At 38.7% G+C, this 23,148-nt stretch overlaps 1 protein-coding gene across 5 annotated transcripts; it reads left to right on the top strand.

Moving 5' to 3' along the window:
• The first annotated feature begins 1,461 nt into the window (after positions 1-1,461).
• Positions 1,462-22,889, top strand: LOC121282222 (serpin H1-like). Of its 5 annotated transcripts, XM_041195820.1 has the most exons (8): positions 1,462-1,611; positions 8,670-8,737; positions 9,573-9,728; positions 11,427-11,519; positions 16,575-17,188; positions 17,299-17,397; positions 18,038-18,270; positions 22,095-22,889. In XM_041195820.1, the coding sequence occupies exons 5-8, from the start codon at positions 16,606-16,608 to the stop codon at positions 22,392-22,394; spliced, it is 1,215 nt and encodes a 404-aa protein (XP_041051754.1). In that variant the 5' UTR covers positions 1,462-1,611; positions 8,670-8,737; positions 9,573-9,728; positions 11,427-11,519; positions 16,575-16,605; the 3' UTR covers positions 22,395-22,889. The 5 variants fall into 5 exon arrangements, with proteins under 5 accessions (XP_041051754.1, XP_041051753.1, XP_041051752.1 ...); XM_041195819.1 differs by lacking the exon at positions 11,427-11,519 and having other exon boundaries at positions 9,607-9,728; XM_041195818.1 differs by lacking the exon at positions 11,427-11,519.
• The last annotated feature ends 259 nt before the right edge of the window (positions 22,890-23,148 follow it).

Here is a 23,148-nt window from a genome sequence, read left to right as displayed (position 1 = left end):
TCCCAATTGTTCTGCAAATTATCTCCAGCTCTGTGGGTTGTTGCTAGAGGTGCAGTATTGCAGTGAGGAATATGGAGAAGAGGGTTGCTGCAATGACACAGCCTTGTTGTCTTCACTGAGTCTTCACTGAGATAGGGTGAGGATCACAGCTTGCATGTCATGGTGGAGTAGGTGGAGGGCAGCCAAATCTGAAGGGGATATTCCTTAAACCTTCATGGTTGACTGTGTCAAAGGCTTTGGCCCTGACCCTAATACTAATGCAGAGGTCAAAACAGGCCATGTGCAGTAGTTGGTGCTATTCCTTGCATTTTTCTTGGATTTGCCATGCAGTGAAGATCATGTCTGTGGTGCCTCACACTACCACTTAACCGGACAGAACATTCACAGACCCACATTTTTTAATGCTTGAAGACCTGGAGCTGCCTTTTTATGGATAAATGATTTCTCTTTTTTAAAACGCCACATTTTTGTTTGTTCTGGTACTCATGGATACCACTTCCAATTTTTTTTCATCGTATATGATGCTTAAAATGTAACCTAGAATTGTTGCATTGTGTTGGTCAGCAGGGCAGCTTGTAGAGGAAAAGAACATTTATACTCTGGAACGTAAAGAGTCAATCTAAAATAACTCAGTGCAGATGTGGAAACTTAGACTGTATCTTTCTTAACTGTGGACGTGGCAGCTCCAGGCGTGGGGTTGGGGTACGTGTATCTCTGCCCCGCTGCTTTGGTGGAAACTCAGATAGATGTAAAAACATCATTAGATTATTTTTCAAATAACCCATCGAGACGGAAGTTCACTACCAAATTGTGTTCTTAATTTGAATGCTTGCGCCACGTTTATTTGTATTTTATCTATCTAAGAGTTGTTTTTTTATATATTGTTCCAAATGTTGATTTGCTTAAAGCGATGCTGAAGAGTAATGGATTTCTAAGGAAAAAACACATAAATGTCGCTAACCTTAACTTGAAACACCATTCCGACTAGTGTAATAAATCGATTAATCTCTACAGGAACTGATATGAATCACTCACTTTAATAATAAAACCTTGCATCTGAAAATACTTGTTAAAACTGAAAATGTAGGGTTGGTATTGCTATTGTTTTCAGTGTTAGAATAAAACGAAAATAGATATTGAATTACTTTTTATTGCAGTGATTCCGCCTCTTCACACTTTAGTTATTGTTTTAGATTTCATGTAGATTTTCAGAAAGTTTTCAGTTTTTCACACCTTTTATGTAAGTAAATGCTAAAACTTGAAGCTAGAATAGAAAACACAAAACCTTCTATTCAAGTGAATAGAAGTTGAATGTAATTTATTTAGTTCCTCAATTAAGACAATATTTTTGAAATCTCTTAAGCGACATCATGAGGGATATATACTGTACTGCTTTCTATGTAGGCGGTGCTGTCGTCTCGGGTTTCACAGACGTTGAGCGAATTCGTTCTGGAACTTTCCTCGGCTTGGTTATAAAAAGGGAGAGTGGGCTTTTGTCTGCTTGCACTGAGTTGAGTGGAGAGATAGAGGTGGAACGGGTGTGTGGCTGCAGCGTGCGGTGTGGGTGAGCCCTGAAACGGAGTCTGACCTGAGCCAAACTGGGAAGCAAAGGTAAGAATTCCACACTCGCTTTGGTTTCAACCTTTAGAGAACCTTACTAACCGTGGATGCTACTGAGGGTTCTCTAAATGCAGCTCCATTGTAAATTTAACTATTAGATGGGAGGCAAATTTTCGAAAAGACGTCACTAGAGAATCGCTGGCCCTGGAGACAAAAAAAAATCGGTTCTAGAGTTCTAATGTCTCATCCACTTGAAATACATTGCACTAATGTATTCGACACATTAAACATGGGAATATTTGAAACAATGCTTAATATATGGGAATGAGAGAGAGAGAGCCGCTAAGGACAGCGAGAGGCATCAGATAATATGGCAACTCCAAAGTAGAGCCATTGAAAAGTACAGATATGCATTGAACAACAAAGACGAGGAGAAACTGCCAGGCAGGCAGTCTAACTGCGAGAAAGGAAGTTTTACCCATAAGAAGCAGAAAAAACTGGGGTGTGACTGGATTGTCATATACTGTGCTTGAATTCGGGGAGAGGTGCTCATACTGCCAGCGTAGACAGATTGCGTGGTTGACAGGCATGACGCCAAGAAAAAGTAGAAATCAAGATTTCCTTTGTTTGCCATTTGTAGTGAAATCATAAGCGGTTTATAAAACGAATGCATGTAAAATGTGGCTTGATTGTTGAAGAAGACAGCCAAAATATCTCATTCTTTGCAGTCAGTTTTTAGATTGTTGTTTAGGTAATTTTTGCCCGGGAGTGCACAGTGTATCCTCGACGTGTGGGATTGATTTTAAAGATTTTCTCAGCTGGAGTTTACTTTAAGCATCGGCAATTTGACAGGGCTCGTGATAGGAGGCGTTTGAATGGAGGGATTTTGCCATGTTTTCTTAGCATAGTAGGAGGCCGTTCGGCCCATCGTGTCTGTTTCAGGCAAATAAGATCTATCCAGTCAAATCCCACTTTCCAGCTCTTCATCCATAGCCTTGTCGGTTACAGCACTTCAACCGCAAATCCATATACTTTCTAAGTGCGATGAGAGTTTCTGCCTGGTTTCTGCCTCTACCACTCTTTCAGGCAGTGAACTCCAGACCTTTCATTCATCTGGCTAAAAAGAAACTTTTCCCAACATTTTCCAAATTCTTTTACCAGTTAAATCTATGGGCCCTGGTTATTAACCTTCTGTGAAGGGAAATAGGCCCTTACCACTCACTCTATTTAAGTGTTAAGAATGGATTTTGTTTTATATTTTTAGGGAGTATTGTGTTATTCTATGAAGCAGATGGTGTGTGTTTATAAATTATTTAATTATGTTAGGGGAAGGTTACTAGAAGGCAGGTTGTCTGGGGATTTAAAACGTGAATGGATAGAGGCATTAGGTTTGAGGTACAAGTGAATAGGTTGGATCTAATATTTGCATTTTTAGATAAGTTGAGAGTTTGAATATCAAAGGGAAGTCAGAGGTCACAAGAAACATGCTTGCATCTTGCAAGAGTTCCATAAGTAAATAGAAAATGGTATATTACATTTTATTGACCCCAAAAGCAGAGACAAAATAGAAACATGAAACGTTTTATAGTTGGAAGGCTTTGAGTTTCAAAGAAGTTTGAGAACAATGGAACCTGAGATGAAAGGGGGGAAAAGGTATTATTGAGTTACTGTGGAAAGCTTAGGGAAGCTTGTAGCGGTTGTCTGCTGACTGTGTGAGGAAAATCTCAGCTGTAAGCTGAGAGAAGATACAGCTTGAATCAGCCATCCAATCAAGCCAGAAAAGTCCTGAGCTGCAAAAAATGGTTTTGTTCTGAAGTTTTGGATTTCCACAGCAGAAATGAAGTGAGTTTGAGGTTATGTGGTATGCCTTCATTAAAGCAACAGCAGTTTACTTTGGGTAATATTACTGGATTTTTATAGTTAAGTATCTATATGGGAGTGTTGCCTGGAAGGTATTTACTTGTGGGTCTGACCAACTAGAGAGCCTTTTGGGGGACTGTTTTGTAAGACTAATTTTTAACTGCAATTGTAATCTTGTGTGCTTAAATTTTCTTTTATTCTTGTTAATGAAACTTTTACTTGTAATTTTTAAAATCCCAAAAGTGTTACAAGACTTCTTGTAACAAGACTTCTTGCTGCTGAGATCAGTACATTTTCTTCTTGATTTCAGAATACAAAAAAAAATATGGTACATAAGCCAAGTTTCCCTCTGGGATTTGGTCTGTGCAGTAATTAACTTTGGCTGTGCTCATAACACTAAGCCCTTCCTAATACACTTCAGTTAAAAATTCTTCAGCTTCCTCTGTTTCAAGGAAAACAATTTGACCTATCCAACTTTCCCATAGCTAAGATTTTCCTGGAAACAACCTCGTAAATCTCCTTTGTATTTTTTCTAGTGAAATTACATCCTTTCTAACATGGTGACCAGAACAGTACACAGCATTCTCAGTACTCACTGTAACCTAACTGGTGTTTCATATATTTCTAGTATAACCTTCCTCTCACTAAAATAAAAGTAAGATACTGAAGATGTTGAAAACCTGAAATAAAAACAAAGTGCTGAAAAAACTCAGCAGGTTTGGCAGCATCTGTGGATAGAAACAGAATTAAATGTTAACTCTGTTACTCTGTCTGCAGATGCTGCCAGACCTGACAAGTTTTTACAGCACTTTCTGTTTTTACTCATTGCTCTCATGTTCTATGCCTCAGCTAATAAAATAAAGTATTCTCTATGCTATCTTGACCACCTTACCCTACCTGTCTCACCAGCTTCATGGATCTGTGGACATGCACTCCATGTCCTTCTGCTACTCTACATTTCTCAGTATTTTACCATTTATTGTGTAATTTCTGCCTTGTTTTTCCTTCTCCAAATGCATTACCTCACATTTCTCTAAATTTAATTCCATTTGCCATTTTTCTATCTGACCGGTTTATTGGTACCTTCCTGCAGTCTGTAGCTATTTTCCTCACTCTTAATCACAGAGCCACGTTATATGTCATCAGAAAACTTCTTCGTTATATCTCCTATATATAAGTCTAAATCACTGAGATATACTACAAAAATAGGAACATAGGAGCAGGAGTACGCCTTTCGGCCCATCATGGCTGATCTACCTCAATGCCACTTTCCTGTGCTATCCTCATATCCCTTGATGTCATCAGCATCCAGAAATCTATTGATTTTTGTCTTGAACATGCTCAATGTTTGAGTTTCCACAGCCCTCTGGGGTAGAGAATCCAGGATTCACCATTCACTGTGAAGAAATTCCTCTTCATCTCAGTCTTAAATGGCCTGCCTCTTATTCTGAGACTGTGTCCTCTGGTTCTAGACTCACCAGATAGGGGAAATATCCTATCTTCATCTACCCTGTCACACCCTGTAAAGGAGTTTGTAAATTTCAAAGGGATTATTTCATTCATCAAAACTCTAGAAAATACAGGCCCAGTTTCCTCAAAATCAAGGCCTAACCCTGAGACATGCAGAACCCCACTGGAAACAGCCTTGGAGTCACAAGAACACTGTCCACCACTGTCCTTTGCTTCTTGCCAATTTTGGAAGCAGTTTGCCACTTTTCCTTGGATCCCATGGATTTTTATTTTCCTGACTAGTCTGCCATGTGGGAACTTGTCAAAAGTCTTGTTAAAATCCATGTCAGATACATTGAACATGCTGCCCTCGCTGACCCTCCTTATTACCTTCTCAAAAAATTCATTCAGATTAGTCAGACACAAACTCCCCATTCCAATCTATGCTGATTGTCCTTGATCATTCCATGTCTTTCTAAATGCTGATTAATACTATCTCTCAGATTTTTTTTCCCAATAATGTGTCCACCTCTGAGGTTAGGCTGACTGACTTGCAAATATTTGGTATTTCCCTTTTTTTTATTCATTCATGAGTTGTGGGCTTCGCTGGCTGGGCCAGCATTTATTGCCCATCCCTAATTGCTCTTGAGAAGCTGGTGATGAGCTGCCTTCTTGAACCGTTACAGTCCATGTGGTGTAGGTATACCCACAATGCTGTTAGGAAGGCCTCCTCTGGAGGTCCCCAGCATCACAGATGTTTGAGCAAATTGTTCCCAATTTGAACTTTTGTACTATGTCAAAGTCACTTTTAAGCAGTCTTTGTATCTTTTTGCTGTCTACTATGATAATGCTTTCCAATTGTTTATGTGCCATAATGCTTTTTGAGATTAATTCAAGAGATGTTTGCACCACAGGACTTGATCAGCATAGCCAAGTATTCATGTCAGCATTTTTAAGATCTTCCTTGTCAGAGGTCTTGCCTTACCATCTGATCTTCATTATTCATCCCAAGCAGCCTAGTTTCTTAATGTGACATAAATATGTTGTCCAAGTTTCGTGAGCATAATGCTGGATTGTCAGAACACTGGCCCTGTAAACTTTGAGCTTGCTTAGCAAGCTGGTGCCTCTCTTTGTGTGAGAGACATGAATGGAGTTTGCCAAAACCAAGCCATTTCTGGTAATTCTGCAAGATGCTTGATGTATATTGTTGGATACATTGCCACTGGCCATATGTGGTAAAACAGGAATCCAGATATGGCTAATTGCATTTCCGATTAGTACATTGTCACTGTCATTGGGGGTGTGATCTCAATACTTATATTCACTTGGCATATGCATGTGCACTTTAACATTTTGTATATTGTTGCTACAATGGTAAGACGAAAAGCAAAGTGTTTGAATTGCTCTATGATTGTTGAGTACTTTGCTTCCTTGACCACTGAATTAAAAAGAACCTTGTTGATGTGATGGTATAGTAATGTGAAGTATGTATGATCTTATTGAATGGTGGAGCATTATTGAATGGTGGAACCTGTACATAAGGGGCTTTCACTAAAAACAGTGCATGTGGCTAAGGTCATTAGCAATTTATGTTGGACAGCCCTGACGTAGAACTATTTTAGTTAAGGCCCCTAAAAACATTTTGTAAGTGATTTGGATGAGCAATTATCTGAATCTTAGGAACATAGGAGCAGGAGTAGGCCATTTGGCCCCTCGAGCTTGCTCCACCATTCAATAAGATCATGATTGAACTGGTTGTGGTATCAGCTCCAAATTCCTGTCTGCCACCCCATAACCCTTGACTCCTTTGCCTAACAAAAATCGGTCTAACTCTGCTATGAATAAATCCAAAGACCCAGCCTCCGCTACTTTCTGAGGAAGAGCATTTCACACACAAATGACCCTTTGGGAGAAATATTTTCTCTTCATCTCTGTCTTAAAAGGGAGGTCTCTTATTTTTAAACCTTGGCAGATCTTGTATTTAGTAAGGCATATGTCTATTTTAATTATGAATTAGCAATGTTACTATGTTTCTAATAATATAGCCTTATAAATTGTCTGATTAGCTTTGCCAATAATTAGTGCATTCAGCACAACATCAGACAATTATGTGATGATTGCAATCTAATTTAACTGGAATCCAAATTGCTTAAAATACAATTACAGATAAGCTTGGCCTAAATAGCCAAGTGGTTATGGTACTGGGTTTGTAACCCCATGATCAAGAGTTCAAATCTCACAATGGCAAACTATGAAATGATATAACTTCATCTGAATAGGAACAGATGGAAATATGTTTGTACCCGAAAGAGTTACTGGCAAATGATTTGCCTTTCAATTTTCCGTGGCTACGTTCGCTGCTGGATGTCCCTGGAGAGGGAGCACGCGGTGTCTGCTGACACTCTTGAGGCCTTCCGTGTTCGGTGGGCACCGTGGGGACTGGGGTGTTTTGTTGACCCCTTTAATCACATTTTGATTTAAAGTTTGTAAGGTTCCTTTAAACTTTGCCCTTGGTTTTACAGCTGACCTGAATTAGGGGCTGTGCCTGATTTATCCCAATTTTGTTGATTTGGTTTTCATTTAAAAGATTATCAAGAGTTCAAATCTCACAATGGCAAATTATGAAACAATATAACTTCATCTGAAACAGATGGAAACGGGTTTGTACTGGAAAGAGTTACAATTGCAGATAAGCTTGGCCTAAATAGCTAAGTGGTTATGGTACTGTGTTTGTAACCCCCAGATCAAGAGTTCAAATCTCATAATGGCAACTTATGAAACAATGTAACTTCATCTGAATAGGAACAGATGGAAACGTGTTTGTACTCGAAAAAGTTACAATTGCAGATACTGGGCTTGTAACCCCAAGATCAAGAGTTCAAATCTCACAATGGCAAACTATGAAACAATGTAACTTCACCTGAAACAGATGGAAACGGATTTGTACTCGAAAGAGTTACTATTGTCTGTGGTGGTTGACAATTCCTTGAGTGCATTGTATGCTTGGCCTAAATAGCCAAGTGGTTATGGTACTGGGTTTATAACCCCAAGATCAAGAGTTCAAATCTCACAATGGCAAACTATGAAACAATATAACTTCATCTGAAACAGATGGAAACAGGTTTACTCAAAAAGAGTATCAAGAGTTCAAATCTCACAATGGCAAACTATTAATCCCAATTTTGTTGATTTGGTTTTCATTTAAAAGATTATCAAGAGTTCCAATCTCACAATGGCAAACTATGAAACAATGTAACTTCATCTGAAACAGATGGAAATGAGTTTGTACTCGAAAGAGTTACAATTGCAGATACTGGGCTTGTAACCCCAAGATCAAGAGTTCAGATCTCACAATGGCAAACTATGAAACAATATAACTTCATCTGAAACAGATGGAAATGGGTTTGTACTCGAAAGAGTTACAATTGCAGATACTGGGCTTGTAACCCCAAGATCAAGAGTTCAAATCTCACAATGGCAAACTATGAAACAATGTAACTTCATCTGGAACAGATGGAAACATGTTTGTACTCAAAAGAGTTACAATTGCAGATACTGGGCTTATAACCCCAAGATCAAGAGTTCAAATCTCACAATGGCAAACTATGAAACAATGTAACTTCATCTGAATAGGAACAGAGGGAAACGTGTTTGTACTCGAAAGAGTTATAATTGCAGAAAATTAAAGTTAGGAGTTTGAGTCCGTACTTCTCCCCCTCCATGCAGTATAATGCATTGTTATGATAGAGAATAACTGAATGAACTGTATAGCCTTCATTTGTATTTGTTATATCTTTCAGAATGAACTTGGCAAAGATGTACATCCCTTTGAAAAGATTTCGAGGCTGCAAACTTTCGGTTACCCTATGTACGGGTTTGATTGTTAACATTTTAAGTAGTGTCAGTGTCATAAATGTCAACCATCAGTTTTTTTTAACTTGATGGTGCTATAATCCATGTGTCACTTTACTAGTTTTACAAAAAGGGCATCTGACTTCACTGCCCGTCATTCCAATCTTCAGTTCGGCAGGCGCACACTGGAATCGGCTGTGTGCCCACTGAACTGTTAAAAGCCTGTTAAGGCCATTAGTAATCTAATTGAACTAATTGTCAGGGCTGCCCATCCAATCTTAAGGTTGGCGAGCAGGCGAAGAGCCCAGGCGGCCTTCGCATTTTTCATAGAACCTCATCCATGGGCAGGATGAGGTTTTATGAAGGGTTTATAACTTCAATAAAATGTTTCAACAAAATTTGTAAACATGTCCCAGCTCATGTGACAATGTCACACGAAGGAACAGGTCTGAATAATTTTATTTATCCTTTCTTTCAATTTTTGAGAAAGAAATTAATTTCCCTGAGACAGCTCTGTGCCTCAGGGAGATTTCCGTGCACGTGAAAGAGCGCAGGCCCCTAATCGCCCTCCTCCCCCCTGCCCGCACAGGTAGCGCTGAGAGCTTCCAAATGTGCATCACGCTGAGCGGGCTTAATTGGCCCACTCACGTAAAATGGCAGTGTGCAGCCGATCATGGGAGGTGATCAGCTGCACACCCGCCCACGCCCACTTCCGCCCAGCCCACCCGATGGGGAGAAAATTCTCCCCCAAGTGTTTGTGGAGGAGATATAGTTTTCAGTTATCTTTAACTACAAAAGCTTTTTTCAATTTATTTGCATGCTCATGGAGATTTTTTTTGTCAACTGTGCAGTAATCAGGAAAACAATGTACACTGCTCTTACTAGGGCTGAAAACATCAAGATAAAATGCAGGGACTAAATACTGATGATCAGCAAGCATAGAATGAATTGCAAACGCCAAAACGGAAGGAAACAGGCAGTCAGATCCACATGAGCAGAAAATTAAGGTGACTTCTCCATGGACCTATAAACCATATTTTTCTGTACTTTATATTTTTTATTGCTAATGTAATAGTTTTTATTTCCTTTATATAAAAAATTGACCGGTAAAAGTTAAGAGCAATAAAAGCTAAAAATTACTGTTGACAATAATAATGCATGCTTGATGCATCCCTCTGCTCTTTTAGTGGACGTGTGCACATACAGTTATGATCTCGGTAGAGACTAGTAACTTTTTTTTAAATAGAAGAAATCTGAAAACCCAGTTATTAACTAAAAGACTGAAGTCACAAGATTCCACAGTTTTAAACAGAAGAATTTTTACAGACGAGAGTCAAACAAAGCAAACACTGAATACTATCTTAGATAACCTCCAATACTTTAACATCCAGAATTGACATAAATTAGCTAATTAACAAGCAAATTTTGGTTGATAATAAGCTATAACTTACACATTAAATGGCAAATACAACTAAGTCAGATCTTACAAATTGGCTCAGCAGTCCACACAGTATATAGGTCATCAGACACAGTACAAGATCCTTCAAAGCTCTCTGTTCATGGAGAATTTCAGCTCCTTTCCTTCTGGAATTTAGCCTGATCCAGAGCCAACCGCAGTGCACAACCAAGCCAAAGGCACAGTCTTCATCACAAATGGCCAATGTTTGAAGAGCCTCCTCAATTTGGTCTGGATGGCGTAGATCCACGAATGTTATTTTCAAGTAATGAAAATAGCTGCAGCAACTTAGCTTCTGGATCTGGACTTTGTCTTCTTCAGTTTGCATGTACTCCACCACTGGACTCTACAACTGCTACTACCAAGCTTGGATCTGTATCTTTTTATATCTTTCAACCAGGTTCAGTCTTCCTCTAATTTTTGGTTTCAAATTGCAATTTCAGTTTTAGTTTCCTTAGAAACTGAAAGAGTCAGTTTCCTTTCTCTGTTTCCCTTTTCAGTTAGGGTCTGCCTGAAAATATACAAACCCTGAAAGCACAAATTCCATCACAATACTAGCCCAGATTTTGCAATGGTACTGACTTTAATCATTCACTCTCTGAATACTCTGCACTGCCCTTATTAACGTTGTCAATGTCCACATAAAATAAGGGGATTAAACCTTATACAATAAATGACAAACTTCAAAATGAAGGAGGCAGTCATTCACATCCATTAGAGAACACAAATTTCAGCTGACCTCTGCAACTGACAGCAAATTCTGGAATACACCCATGCACAATTAAGTGCAGAAATCCAGAATTTGCTGTCTGATTCTATGCATCTCCAGAAGGTATTGAGGTTCCCTTTGAATTAACTGACATGAATTTCTACTGTTTGTTGATGGTCTAGTTGTAATAACGTTTGAAAAAGTTGCACCTTGCTAAATTAGATGTAACTGTTTTTAACAATATACTAAATTCATAAATACTGCTAAACAGCCTCGCTGCCCTTTAAGTAGAGTATTTTTATATTGGTCTAATATTAGTTTTTTCTATTATGAAAAATAAATTCCATAGTTCAACAAAAGTTTGTTTATGATATTTTAGCTTCTACATTTATTCCATGCATATGTCCCAATCATTTATTTCACTACCTGTAAAGCTTAAAAATTATATGTGAAGGGTTTCAATGGTTTTTACTTCCTGGTTTTCCGTCTGTGAGAATACTTCATTGTGATTGGCTGCTTACCCTGCTGATGCCCTCATAGTTGCTGGATGCCTGGAGATCACTAAACTTGGCACCAGGTTCAAACGGATGTCGGGAAAGGGGAAATCTGTGGCCCATGGTTTGCTTAATCTTGGTGAGCAGCTTTCTGTTGTTAGTGGTGAGCACCATTCACTAAAAAAGTCCAGCCCATTCATTAATGTGAGCATGTGAAGTACCCACTTAGTATTGTCATTAATGGTGTACATATTTTAAAGTTTTAAAGTCAGAAGCCATTTGAAATGCACAGCAGTTTGATCGGCATCTAAAAGCAAAAAAGACAGATTAATTATTGCAATTACAATAGAAAAGAAGGCCAGCTCACAGTTCATACCTGTGCAAATGTTAGATCTTCAACTGGAACTATCTGTTGGAATGCTGTTTCTTTGATTTTTCCATAATCATTTATGTTTTTCCATTTCATACATTTATCTAATTCCTTTTTAATAATATTTTAGTATCCTGTCACAAAAACCACTGTCCTAATGGCCCTCTTGAATGAAAAATCTTCTAATGTTCCATTTCATTATTCTAATAGTTTATGCTCCCTTGTTTCTGAGTTACCAGTCAGTGGAAGCATCTTTCACAGTTTATCCTTGTTATGAAAATGTAATAATTTTCATAATATTATTGCGATTGATTGTAAAGGTAGGTTAATAGTGGGGTTTGGATAGTTTGTGTGTGTGTGTGTGTGTGTATGTGTGTGATTTTAATTGATTGGGGACAGCTGGTCTGGAGGTTTTCAGTCATCAACAAGAAGCTAGGTTTGAAATGCTAAATACGTAAACATAGCTAAAGTTTTAGAATGTGAAGTGTAAGGAAATTTTGCATTTATAGATAAATTAGGTTTGTTTGAATTTTAAAGAGATGGTAGGATGTTACACTTAGCCAGAAGAAGCCAAGACAAACAGTGTGTTTATTTTCCCCAACAGTTACTGATAATATTGGTACTATGAAAGATTTATGTTGTGAGAAAAGTAAAGTTGCAAAGACATGTCAGAACAATGGAATTTGCATTAAAAAGGGAAAAACATGTATAAAGGAGATGAGGCTATGTGTAAGAGGAGAAGGCATTCTAAGATCTAACACAAGTGTGAAAAGCCTCCAGCCTCTGTGCACCAAGTTGCTGTCTACAGGAACCGAAGCTGAGAAAACTCACTTTGAATTCAACTGACCAGCGTACTCTGTGGCTTTGCCTGGATCTGTTTAATCTATTTGTTTTTTACTATTGCCTTAATAGAGGTGTAACTGGAAGTCAGAATAATTAGGGGTTTTAGGAGTTATTATAATAGTAATTTGTAGAACTATGTATGCACTTGAAATCTTTTCTTTTGTTAATAAATGTTTAATTTAGTTTTCTAAAAACCTCTGAAGTCGTGGTAGTCTTATTACTTCTGAGTTCAGGGCATGCATCTCAAAATAAAATACAAATTGCAAACCAGTTGTGACCGCATGATTAAGTTTCCCTCGTGGATTTGATCCACCTTGCACACATCATCTGAAATGTCATATCAAAACTGGGGGCTTGTCGGGATATTTGAAATTCCTTTATTGGTTTGAAGTTGGTGAATCTTAAGGTTCCGAGTATGAGAAGCACTTTGAATTCAGGAGTTGGTGTGAGGTATTTTTAAAGCGGTGAGACTGCAAACATGGCTGTCCATGGCTCAAAACTATTTGGAAGTAAAAGATATAACTCTGGGTTACAAAAAGTATCTAAGGGTAAGTTAACAGAGTTGGCGGATAAGTTGCAGTTGTTGTTATCTTTAGGATCAAAGAAGGACATAGCTGAAGTGATAGCACAGCATTTGAAGTTGGAAGTGATACCTGCCACTAGTGAGTTACAGCTGGGGGTAGTTGGAAATGAAGAGGCTTGAATTCAAACAAGGAAAGGAACTGAGAAAACTTGAATTGGAGGCAAACAAAAAGGAAAAAAAATTGGAAATTAAAAAAAAAACTGGAACTAGAGGCACCAGAAAAAGAAAGGGAAAAAGAGTTTATTTCAAAAAGAAATAGAAATGTGAAAACTTGATCTCCAGAGGGAAAAGTTAGCAATTGAAGAGAGAATGTAGGAAAGAGACAGAGATTACCAGCTTAAAAAGCTGGATTTTAAAAAGGAATCATCAGATGCTGAGGAAAGCTTTAATGATGAGAGAAAGCCTTTAACCTAAAACCTAACAGGAGATGTTTAAATTTGTGCAAGCTCTTCCGAATTTTGAAGAAAGAGTCATGGAAGTGTTCTTTATTTCATTTGAGAAAATAGTTAAACAGATGAAATGGTCATAGGCAAACTGGACATTGTTGTTGCAATCTAGGTTAGTGGTTAGAGCAAATGAGGTTTATGCTTTACTGTCATAAGAAATGTCAGTGGACTATGATGTGGTTAAAAAAAAGCTATCTTAAGTGCATAAGAGTAGGTTCCCGAGGCATACAGGCAGAAATTTAAGAATATGAGAAAACAGCCTGGGCAAACTTATATTGAGATTGAGAGAATGAAACAAAGTAATTTTGACCGTTGGATACGGGCATTAAAGATAGAGACAACATATGCAGCTCTTGGAGAAGTATCTCTTTTGCATAAATTTAAAGATTCAATTCCTTCAGTAGTGAGAACTCATGTGGAGGAACAGAGGGTTAAAATGGTAAGCCAAGCAGCAGAGATAGCTGATGATTATGAGTTAGCTCATAGAGCTAAACCTTTTTCTCGTCGCCTTTTTAAATCAGAGAAGGATAGAAAGTGGGAAGGTGAAAGGAAGGGGGTAGTCAGGGAAGAGAAGGAGTAGGTGGAAATTCCTAAGAAGTTTTTTCTCAGAATAAAAAGGAAGGTGCTGAGGGTAGAAGTGACACTCAAAAATTGAGTGTGTTCATTGTAATAAAGTTGAGCACACAAAGTCAGTGTTGGAAATTGCAGGGAAAATCTGTTGGGATTATTGGGATGCAGAAAAGTTCTGGAAGTAAAAGCACTGTGGGTTCTCAGGTTCAGGCACAGAAAAAACCAGTGTTTTGTGTACAGGTAAAATGGGAAGAATCAGTGATAGGTAAAGAAGTGGGAATGTGTTCACAATTTACCCAAGGGAGTTCTGATGAGCAGGTTGCAGAAATGTTTAAACGTTTTGTATGTGAAGGGGAAGTCTTTCCATGTGTACAGTGTGGAGCAGGTAAAGATATTAAAAAATTAAGAGACACAGAGGCTAGTCAATCCTTAATAAGTGTTTAATTTAGTTTTCTAAAAACCTCTGAAATCGTGGTAGTCTTATTATTTCTGAGTTCAGGGCATGCATCTCAATAAAATACAAATTGCAAACCAGTTGTCACTGCATGATCAAGTTTCCCTCGTGGATTTGATCCACCTGGCACACATCATCTACCACGTTATAACAATCCTTCTTAAAATCTCTCATAACTTTGAGAAGCTCCATTTGTTAATGTTTCACTGTGATCCTTCATTAAGTTAATTTCAACTCTTTTTCGCAATTATTTAACAATAAGGTTATTTATTTCAGGTAGGTAAATTAGCAAATTCTGAGTAATCATCCACGTCCTCTATGGTGTCCAGAACAGAGACAGTTGTGAAAGTGAGGCATTTTCCTGGTGAATGTAACATATGCTGCTGTCCAGGATTATTGTAGGTTTCAACTCACACATTAACATGGGTGTATCAGATTCCTATTAATTGGAAGTGATTCCTATAAAGTTGCATTGCATTCTGTATAAATATAAATACTTCATTTTTGTATTTAAAATATTTATTACTTTTAGGAATAAATGTATTTTTGGCCTGAAAGGCAGAATTATTGTTCACTCACAATTGCTAGATATTGTACTAAATAAAGTGAAAAAAAAAAGCCAAAACTTCATGAAGGAATTGTGACAACAACCTCCCCACCCCAAAATATCTCATACTATTTTAACTTGACCACTGTACTTTAGTGTTTATTAGTTTCTTTCCCCCTGTAATATATGAGTAAATGTTGAGTGCACCAGTAGATCTAGTTATAACAGGTAACAGTTTAACTGGGTTGTCTAATTGTTATCTTTGTTTCATAAGACAGATACTTTCTTTATTCTTTCGTGGGATGTGAGCATTGCTGGCAAGACCAGCATTTGTTGCCCATTCCTAATTTCCCTTGAACTGAGTGACCTGTTGGGCCATTTCAGAGGGCAGTTAAGAGTCAACCATGTTGCTGTGGGTCCAGAGTCACATGTAGGCCAGACCTTCCCTAAAGGACATTGGATGAGCAATTAAAATTGCTTTCATGGGATGTGGATGGCATATTTTCTTCCCTAAAGGACATTAGTGAACCAGATGGGTTTTTACAACAATTAATGGTGGTTCTCATGGTCATCATTACTAAAACTAGCTTTCAATTCCAGATTTTATTAGTTGAATTTAAATTCTACCATGTTGGGATTTGAACCCATGTCCCCTTGGCATTAGCCTGGGCCTTCGGATTACTAGTTCAATGACATTACAGTACACCATCTCCCCTTTCTTACATGCTCTAAAGCTGCTGGGAAATGATGAATCACGATTTTAATCTACTTAATCAGTTTGTAGCTGACAGAGTCTTTTCTCATACGTGTGTCAGGTGCCAAATGATGTGAAGTGCCAATGATGTCATGGGCCCTGACTACAACCTTTACTAGGCAGCCTTTGCAGGAAACGACAAGTGATTTTTTTGTCAGGCCGACCCAGCAAAGAAGCATTTTAATGCAAGAAGAAATCCAAAAAGGCGACATTTAATTATTTTTTAACTTATTTTGTGAGGCCAGGCTCAGCTGTCACAGCCTCACCGCCCTTGTCCCCCACACCCGGCCCCAATATATGTCAGGATGCAACTCTTCTCACAATGTAGCTGCTATTTGAGGGCATCCTCCAGACTGCCATTTTCTGTCATGTCTTGTCCACAGCAGATGGGAAGTTGGTGGTGGGATGAGGTAAAATTTGGCTAGATCTCATTCTGCCATGGGTGTTGTGAAATTAACCGTGATGGTGTGGTTTCCCGCTGGAAATCTACTGGCAGTTAAAATCTAGGCCTTTCTGAGAAAACATTTCTTTTTCCAAATTGTAAATACTCCAATACTTTAAGGTAGGATGTATGGATCTCTAAATTGAGTTCTTTGAAATAATTGTATTCCATTCTTTATCCAACAGTTCTCTTGGCTTGTATTTACTGGACAAAACCATGGAGATGAAATTAGTAGTCTTCAGCCTGCTACTTGCTGTGGTAACAGCAGATCCTATGATGTTGAAGCAACATGGCTCCATGCTGGCAGACAGCACAATAAACCTGGCCCTCAATCTCTACAAGACCATGGTCAAAGACCAGAAATTGTCATCTGAGAACCTCCTCTTCTCACCAGTGGTGGTGGCTTCCTCCTTGGGAGTGATGTCTCTGGGGGCCAAAGATAAAACAGCCAAACAGGTGAAGTCCCTCCTCAACATCAACTTGCACGATGATGTTTTTCATCCTACTTTCTCAGAATTGTTTAATGAGGTCAGCAATGAAACAACCCGCAACACCACTTGGAAGATTGGCAGCCGCCTGTATGGGCCAAGTTCGGTCAAATTCAAGGATGACTTTGTTCAGAAAAGCAAGACGCACTACAGGCATGATCATTCCAAGATTAACTTCAGGGACAAGAGGAGTACAATCCAATCCATCAATGAATGGGCCTCTCAGACAACAGATGGAAAACTGGGAGAAATCACAAAGGATGTGTCTAGTGTTGATGGTGCCTTTTTTGTTAATGCCATGTATTTCAAACGTGAGTATCAGTGATAAAGGGTTTGATATTAAATGGTCACAGTTTTCATACGCAAATATTCGGTGAGCATGCATTTGACCACAAACTTAATTCTTAATTTGCTTTCACAGCACACTGGGATGAAAAATTCCATGATACCCTGGTTGATAAAAGAGGTTTTATGGTGACCAGAACCCATTCTGTTTCTATACCTATGATGCACCGTACAGGCAAGTATTAGAAATTTGTAGCATGTTTTTAAGTCATGCAGACAAGGAAAGTCCTAGGTTTGATCCTTGATGAATTAATAGCTTGGGTAACTTGAGGGGTGCTATGTTTGGCTTCAGTGCTCTGCATATGGGAACATTTTCAAAGGTCATGCCTCTGATTGCTGTAGAGTAACTTCAACTGGAAGTGTGTTTGAATGGACAGCAAATGAGGGAAGGGTTAGGCTTGACTGTGATGCTTTTCATAGTTAGTCTTGGTATAGTGATGGTCAGTGCTCACATCTGATGATGGCTACTTGAGCAAGATATCAAAGGACACTAGACAACCTTAAAACCAGACTCCAGTGATGAAGCTACTGCTTTCAGTAGGGGAGGGAAGAAGACTTTCAAAAATAGAGAAATATATGTTTTTGGAGAAAGGAATTGTATTTTCCATTAAATTTTCTCCACTAAGATTCTCTAAAGTGCAATGAAAATAAAGTATTAATACAAAATATTTTATCTAATTATCATTAAAACTTTTTTTTGGATTTGTAAATCTTATAATAGTCATCTACTGGGGTCTTTAATCACAATGAGAATTCAGAAATCTGCATTGAAGTGCTTGTCATTTCTGATATGTGACTACAAATTACTTTTTCAGGACTGTATAATTACTGTGAAGATGAGGTTAATAAGGTTCAAATTGTTGAGATGCCCCTGGCACACAAATATTCCAGTATGATTTTCATAATGTCACGTCATATAGAACCTCTGGAGAGAATAGAGAAGTTATTAACAAAGGAACAACTCAACACTTGGTTTAGCAAGCTGAAGAAACGTGCTATTGGTATTTCTCTTCCAAAAGTCAACATTGTGGTCAGCCATGAGCTACAGGTAAGAACTGTAACTTATCGGCTTTTGAATAACTGGGGAGCTAAGTTATAGAAAAATGCTCTTAATGAGTATTTGAATTCATAGATAACGTGCAATAAATGTATCTTCTGTTAACTTTACTAAGGAACATACTTGACTGAGGAAGAATTTTTTTTTTATCCATTCATGGGATGTGGGCTTCGCTGGCTGGGCCAGCATTTATTGCCCATCCCTAGTTGCCCTTGAGAAGGTGGTGGTGAGCCACCTTCTTGAACTGCGGCAGTCCATGTGGTATAGGTGCACCCACAGTGCTGTTAGGAAGGGAGTTCCAGGGTTTTGACCCAGCGACAGTGAAGGAACGGTGATATATTTCCAAGTCAGGATGGTGAGTGACTTGGACAGGAACTTGCAGGTGATGGAGTTCCCATCTATCTGCTGCCGTTGTCCTTCTAGATGGTAATGGCCGTGGGTTTAGAAGGTGCTGTCGAAGGAGCCTTCTCTGCAAAATTGCTCACTACTCAAGGATCATCCTGGAGAGCAAGGTTCTTTTTTCCACTAACAACGATTTTTATAAACTCCTTTCCTCTGCTCACTCCACCCTCACCCCATGGTGAGTCTGTCACTAAGATTGAAACTAACTGTTCAGCTACCTTTACCACATCGTCCATTCCCTTGACCAGGCCCAACATCCCCAAGGTTCACCCTTGTGAATCCACATCTTTCTCTAAATTTTCTCCTATCTCCCCTCATACCAAGCTCATAATTGTTCACGAAATTCTTCTTAACCCCTTTCCCACCAAACTGTTGACCACCAAATGTCTTTTCCTGGATCTCAGGCTTCCTGGACCACAGGCTAGCTGAAAATGTGTTTTCCTCTCCAAGGGTACTGTCTCTTTCTTTCTCAAAACCACCATCATCATTTCCCACCTCAAAAATAATCTTTAACCCCTCTGACTTGGAAACTACCAAACCTTCCCTCATTAAAGTTTTTGGACTTGTTGTCAAATCCCTAAAATCCTTTCCAAAAACTCATGTTTAAATCTCCCAATCAGATTTGTCACCCTGCTACAGCACTGAAATGACCATCATAAAAATCAATCACTAATTGCATCCTCTCTAAGTGTGCCAATGGTGCACTTTCTCTCCTTGTCTTTCTTGATTTGTCTGCAGCCTTTGATACGGTCAATTACACCATGTTCCACCAATACCTTTCTTCAATTGTTGAGCTCAATGGGACTACTTTTGCACAGTTCCACTCTTGCCTGTTCAGTCATAGCCTGAGCATTTCCATTTCCTATCACCTCCAGTCTGTTACCACTGAAATCCCCTAAGGATCTACCTTTGGCTTCCTCAGCCTCCATATATATGCTCTAGATGTACCTTGACCTTTCTCAATTTGTCTGTTAATTCTATGTTTTCAGACTGCTTGTACAATATCCAGTCCTGAATGAGTCCAATTTCTTGTAGTGCAAAGCCATTGGCTCTGGCCCTTGCCACAAACCTCATACCACCATCATACCATCACCAAAATTCCAACCCTTCCCCCACTCCCCCATCTCGCCACTTCCCTCTCCTTTTAATTTAAGCTTTTAATTGCTTGATCAACATGTTGTGTTTTAAGGAGGGTCTTAAAGGAAAAGGGGAGAAAGATTTGGGGAAGGAATTATAGAGAGTAGGGCCTAGATGGCTGAAAGCATGGCTGTCAGAGCAGAAGGATATTTATATCCAACTGCGTGAAACCCAAAAGTCATCTGATTATCACACACTTACGCACACTAAGATTATCTGCTTGTATGTACATACGAGTTAGGAGAAGAAAAGGTAAAAAGTATAGTGTTGGTCCTCCAGAGAGTGACAGAGTGGAGTTAATAGTAGATAATAAAGAAATGGTGGAAGAATTGAACAAATATTTTTCTTCTGTGTTCACTATAGAGGATACAAAAAACATTCCAGTAATAGCTGCAAATCAGGAGGTGAAAGGGAGAGAGGAACTTGGTGAAATTGAAATCACTAGGGAAATGGTACTGAGCAAACTGATGGAGCTGCAGGCTGACAAGTCTGCGGGTCCTGATGGACTTCATCCTAGGGACTTAAAAGAGGTGGCTAATGAGGCAGTAGATGCGCTGGGGTTAATTTTCCATATTTCGCTAGATTCTGGAAAGGTTTCATCATACTGGAAAGTAGCATATATAACTCTTCTATTCAAGTAGGGAGGGAGGCAGAAAATAGGAAATTATAGGCCAGTTAGCTTGACGTCTGTGGTTGGAAAGTTGTTAGAATCGATCATTAAGGAGGTTACAGCTGGGCATTAGAAAAGCTCAAGGTAGTAGGAAAGAGTCAGCATGGTTTTGTGAAAGGGAAATCATGTTTAACCAATTTATTTGAGCTTTTTGAAGGAGTAACATGTGCTGTGGATAAAGGGGAGCCTGTAGACATACTGTACTTAGATTTCCAGAAGGCATTTGATAAGGTGCCACATCAAAAGTTATCATAGAAAATAAAAGCTCATGGTGTAGGGGGTAATGTATTAGCATGGATAGAAGATTGGCTGGCTGGCAGAAAGCAGAAAGTATGCATAAATGAGCCTTTTTCGGATTGGCAGGTTGTAATGAGTGGAGTCCTCTGGGGTTCTGTACTGGGGCCTCAACTTTTTACAATTTACATCAAAGACTTAAATGAGGGGAGCAATGGCATGGTAGCTAAATTTGCAGATGACACAAAGTTAGGTAGGAAAGTATGTTGTGAAAAGAAAATGAGGAGGTTGCAGACGGATATAGATAGGTTGAGTGAGTGGGCAAAGATCTGGCAAATGGAGTTTTATGTGGGAAAATGTGAAGTTGTTCGCTTTGGCAGGAAGAATTAAAAAGCAGCAGGCCCCGATTCAGCCTCCTCCTCCCACCCGCACAGGGAGCCTCAGGGAGTTTAATTTCATTGTGAAAAAGTCAATGAAAGATTTTTTAAAATTATTCGGACATGTCGCCTCATGTGACAGTGACACAGGAGCTGGGACATGTATATGAATTTTATGAAAAGTTTTAATTAAAGTTTAAAAACCTTCATGAAACCTCATCCTTCCTGTGGATGAGGTTCCATGAAAAATGAAAAGGCTGCCTGGGCTCTTCGCCTGCCCACCAACTTTAAGGCAGAAGGGCAGCCATGTTAATTGTTTTAATGGCTATTTAAATGGCCTTAATAGGCCTTTGACAGTTAGGTAGGCGCACAGCCGACTCTGGTGTGCGCCCACCGAACTGAAGATCTGAATGACGCGTGGTGACGTTGGGACGCACATTTTAGATTGCAACTCAGTGCCATTTTACATATAACCCATGCATTTACTAGATAGATACAATAGGAATCCTATCTTAGCTGAATTCAAACTCAAGTCGCTGAGGTGGAAGAAGAGTGTGCTGATCTTGCTGAGTTTCGCATATTGATGTTTTTGTTCTCTTAAGTCGCTGCCATAAATAAATTTGTGTAGTTTTTAAGGTACTGAATTAGCAATCCAGCAGTGGTGAGTTCAAATCTTATCATGACAAATTGTGAAATTGAATTTGAAATCAGGTAATTTACCTCCTTCCTACCATCTGAAATAAAGATATTGGATTGTGAAAACCCAGCTGGTTCACTAATGTCTCCTGCACATAGTCTGGTTACAAGTGAGTCTAACCCACACTCCATGGGTGACTCTTAATGGAATAAAGTGAAGATCTAAAGAAAGTGGTGTTGAGAATAAGATACTGTTTAGTAAATGTTTTGACAGATTTTTGACATTTATTTAGAACATAGCTAGTTTTGCTTTGGTTATGATAGTTTTAATTTCTTGAAAATCTTCTATCATCTCTTAGAAACATCTGCAAGAGCTGGGTCTGACAGAAGCTGTAGATAAAAACAAAGCTGATTTCTCAGGTATCACAGGCAAGAAGGATCTACACTTGTCCAACATGCTCCATGCTACTGCTATTGAATGGAACATTGAAGGAAACCCTTATGACGCAGACTTGCACACTCGAGAGGAAATGAAATCACCCAAGCTCTTCTATGCAGATCACCCCTACATCTTCCTGGTCCGAGATAACAAAACTAACTCTATACTCCTTATTGGAAAGTTAGCCAAACCAAAAGGCAATAATCATGATGAGTTATAAACTTAAATTGTACAAAATGCATGAATGTTCTGTATGTATATTAATAACCTCACATTTAGATTACTTGTGACATGGGGGTGGTGTAAGAATTATTCCTGTTCTTGTGGTTCCACAACGTTGACCTTGTTGGGGGGAAAGAAGAGTGTTGCTTGTGTTGAATTCCAATCGCTGTGATTAGGTGGATGGTTGACAAAATATCCTATCGAATGCATTTTGTTTCACTAAACTTAAGGATATTAAAGCCAAGACTACTAAATGGATCTCAGTGGCACCAGAGTTTAAGGAATTTAGAGACTTCTAACAACATACCATAAACCTCATAACATGGGATCAATCATTGTACACACAATTCTGTTCTCTATTTCTGTCATCATTTTAATTTGAACACCTTTGTAGACCCCTAAATATTATATATTTTGTAAGATCAAGAATTTATAATCTGTATGATTCATGTCTTCACCTCATGTAAATTAAACAATGTTTTTTTAAAAATCATACTGATCTACAACAACAGATACTACCTACTTGTGCATGAGTGTGTTTAGAAAGTGAGGTTGTTAATGTCACCACAGGGAACAAATATCTTCCTTCTGTGCAACATAGGCTGTTTGTAAGTGAGTACAATTTTTCAGCAGTATTACATCTATTTTTATATACTTTTTGATGAGCTGGATCATCCTGAATAACCTGGTCTTATTTCTACAGTTCTTAATAAAAGGAACAAAAAAATGCTAGTCTCCAGTTTCTTAAGTAA

The sequence above is a fragment of the Carcharodon carcharias genome, chromosome 9 (genome assembly GCF_017639515.1).
Source record: "Carcharodon carcharias isolate sCarCar2 chromosome 9, sCarCar2.pri, whole genome shotgun sequence".
Classification (NCBI taxonomy): domain Eukaryota; kingdom Metazoa; phylum Chordata; class Chondrichthyes; order Lamniformes; family Lamnidae; genus Carcharodon; species Carcharodon carcharias.
This window is presented reverse-complemented; position numbering and strand designations above follow the sequence as displayed.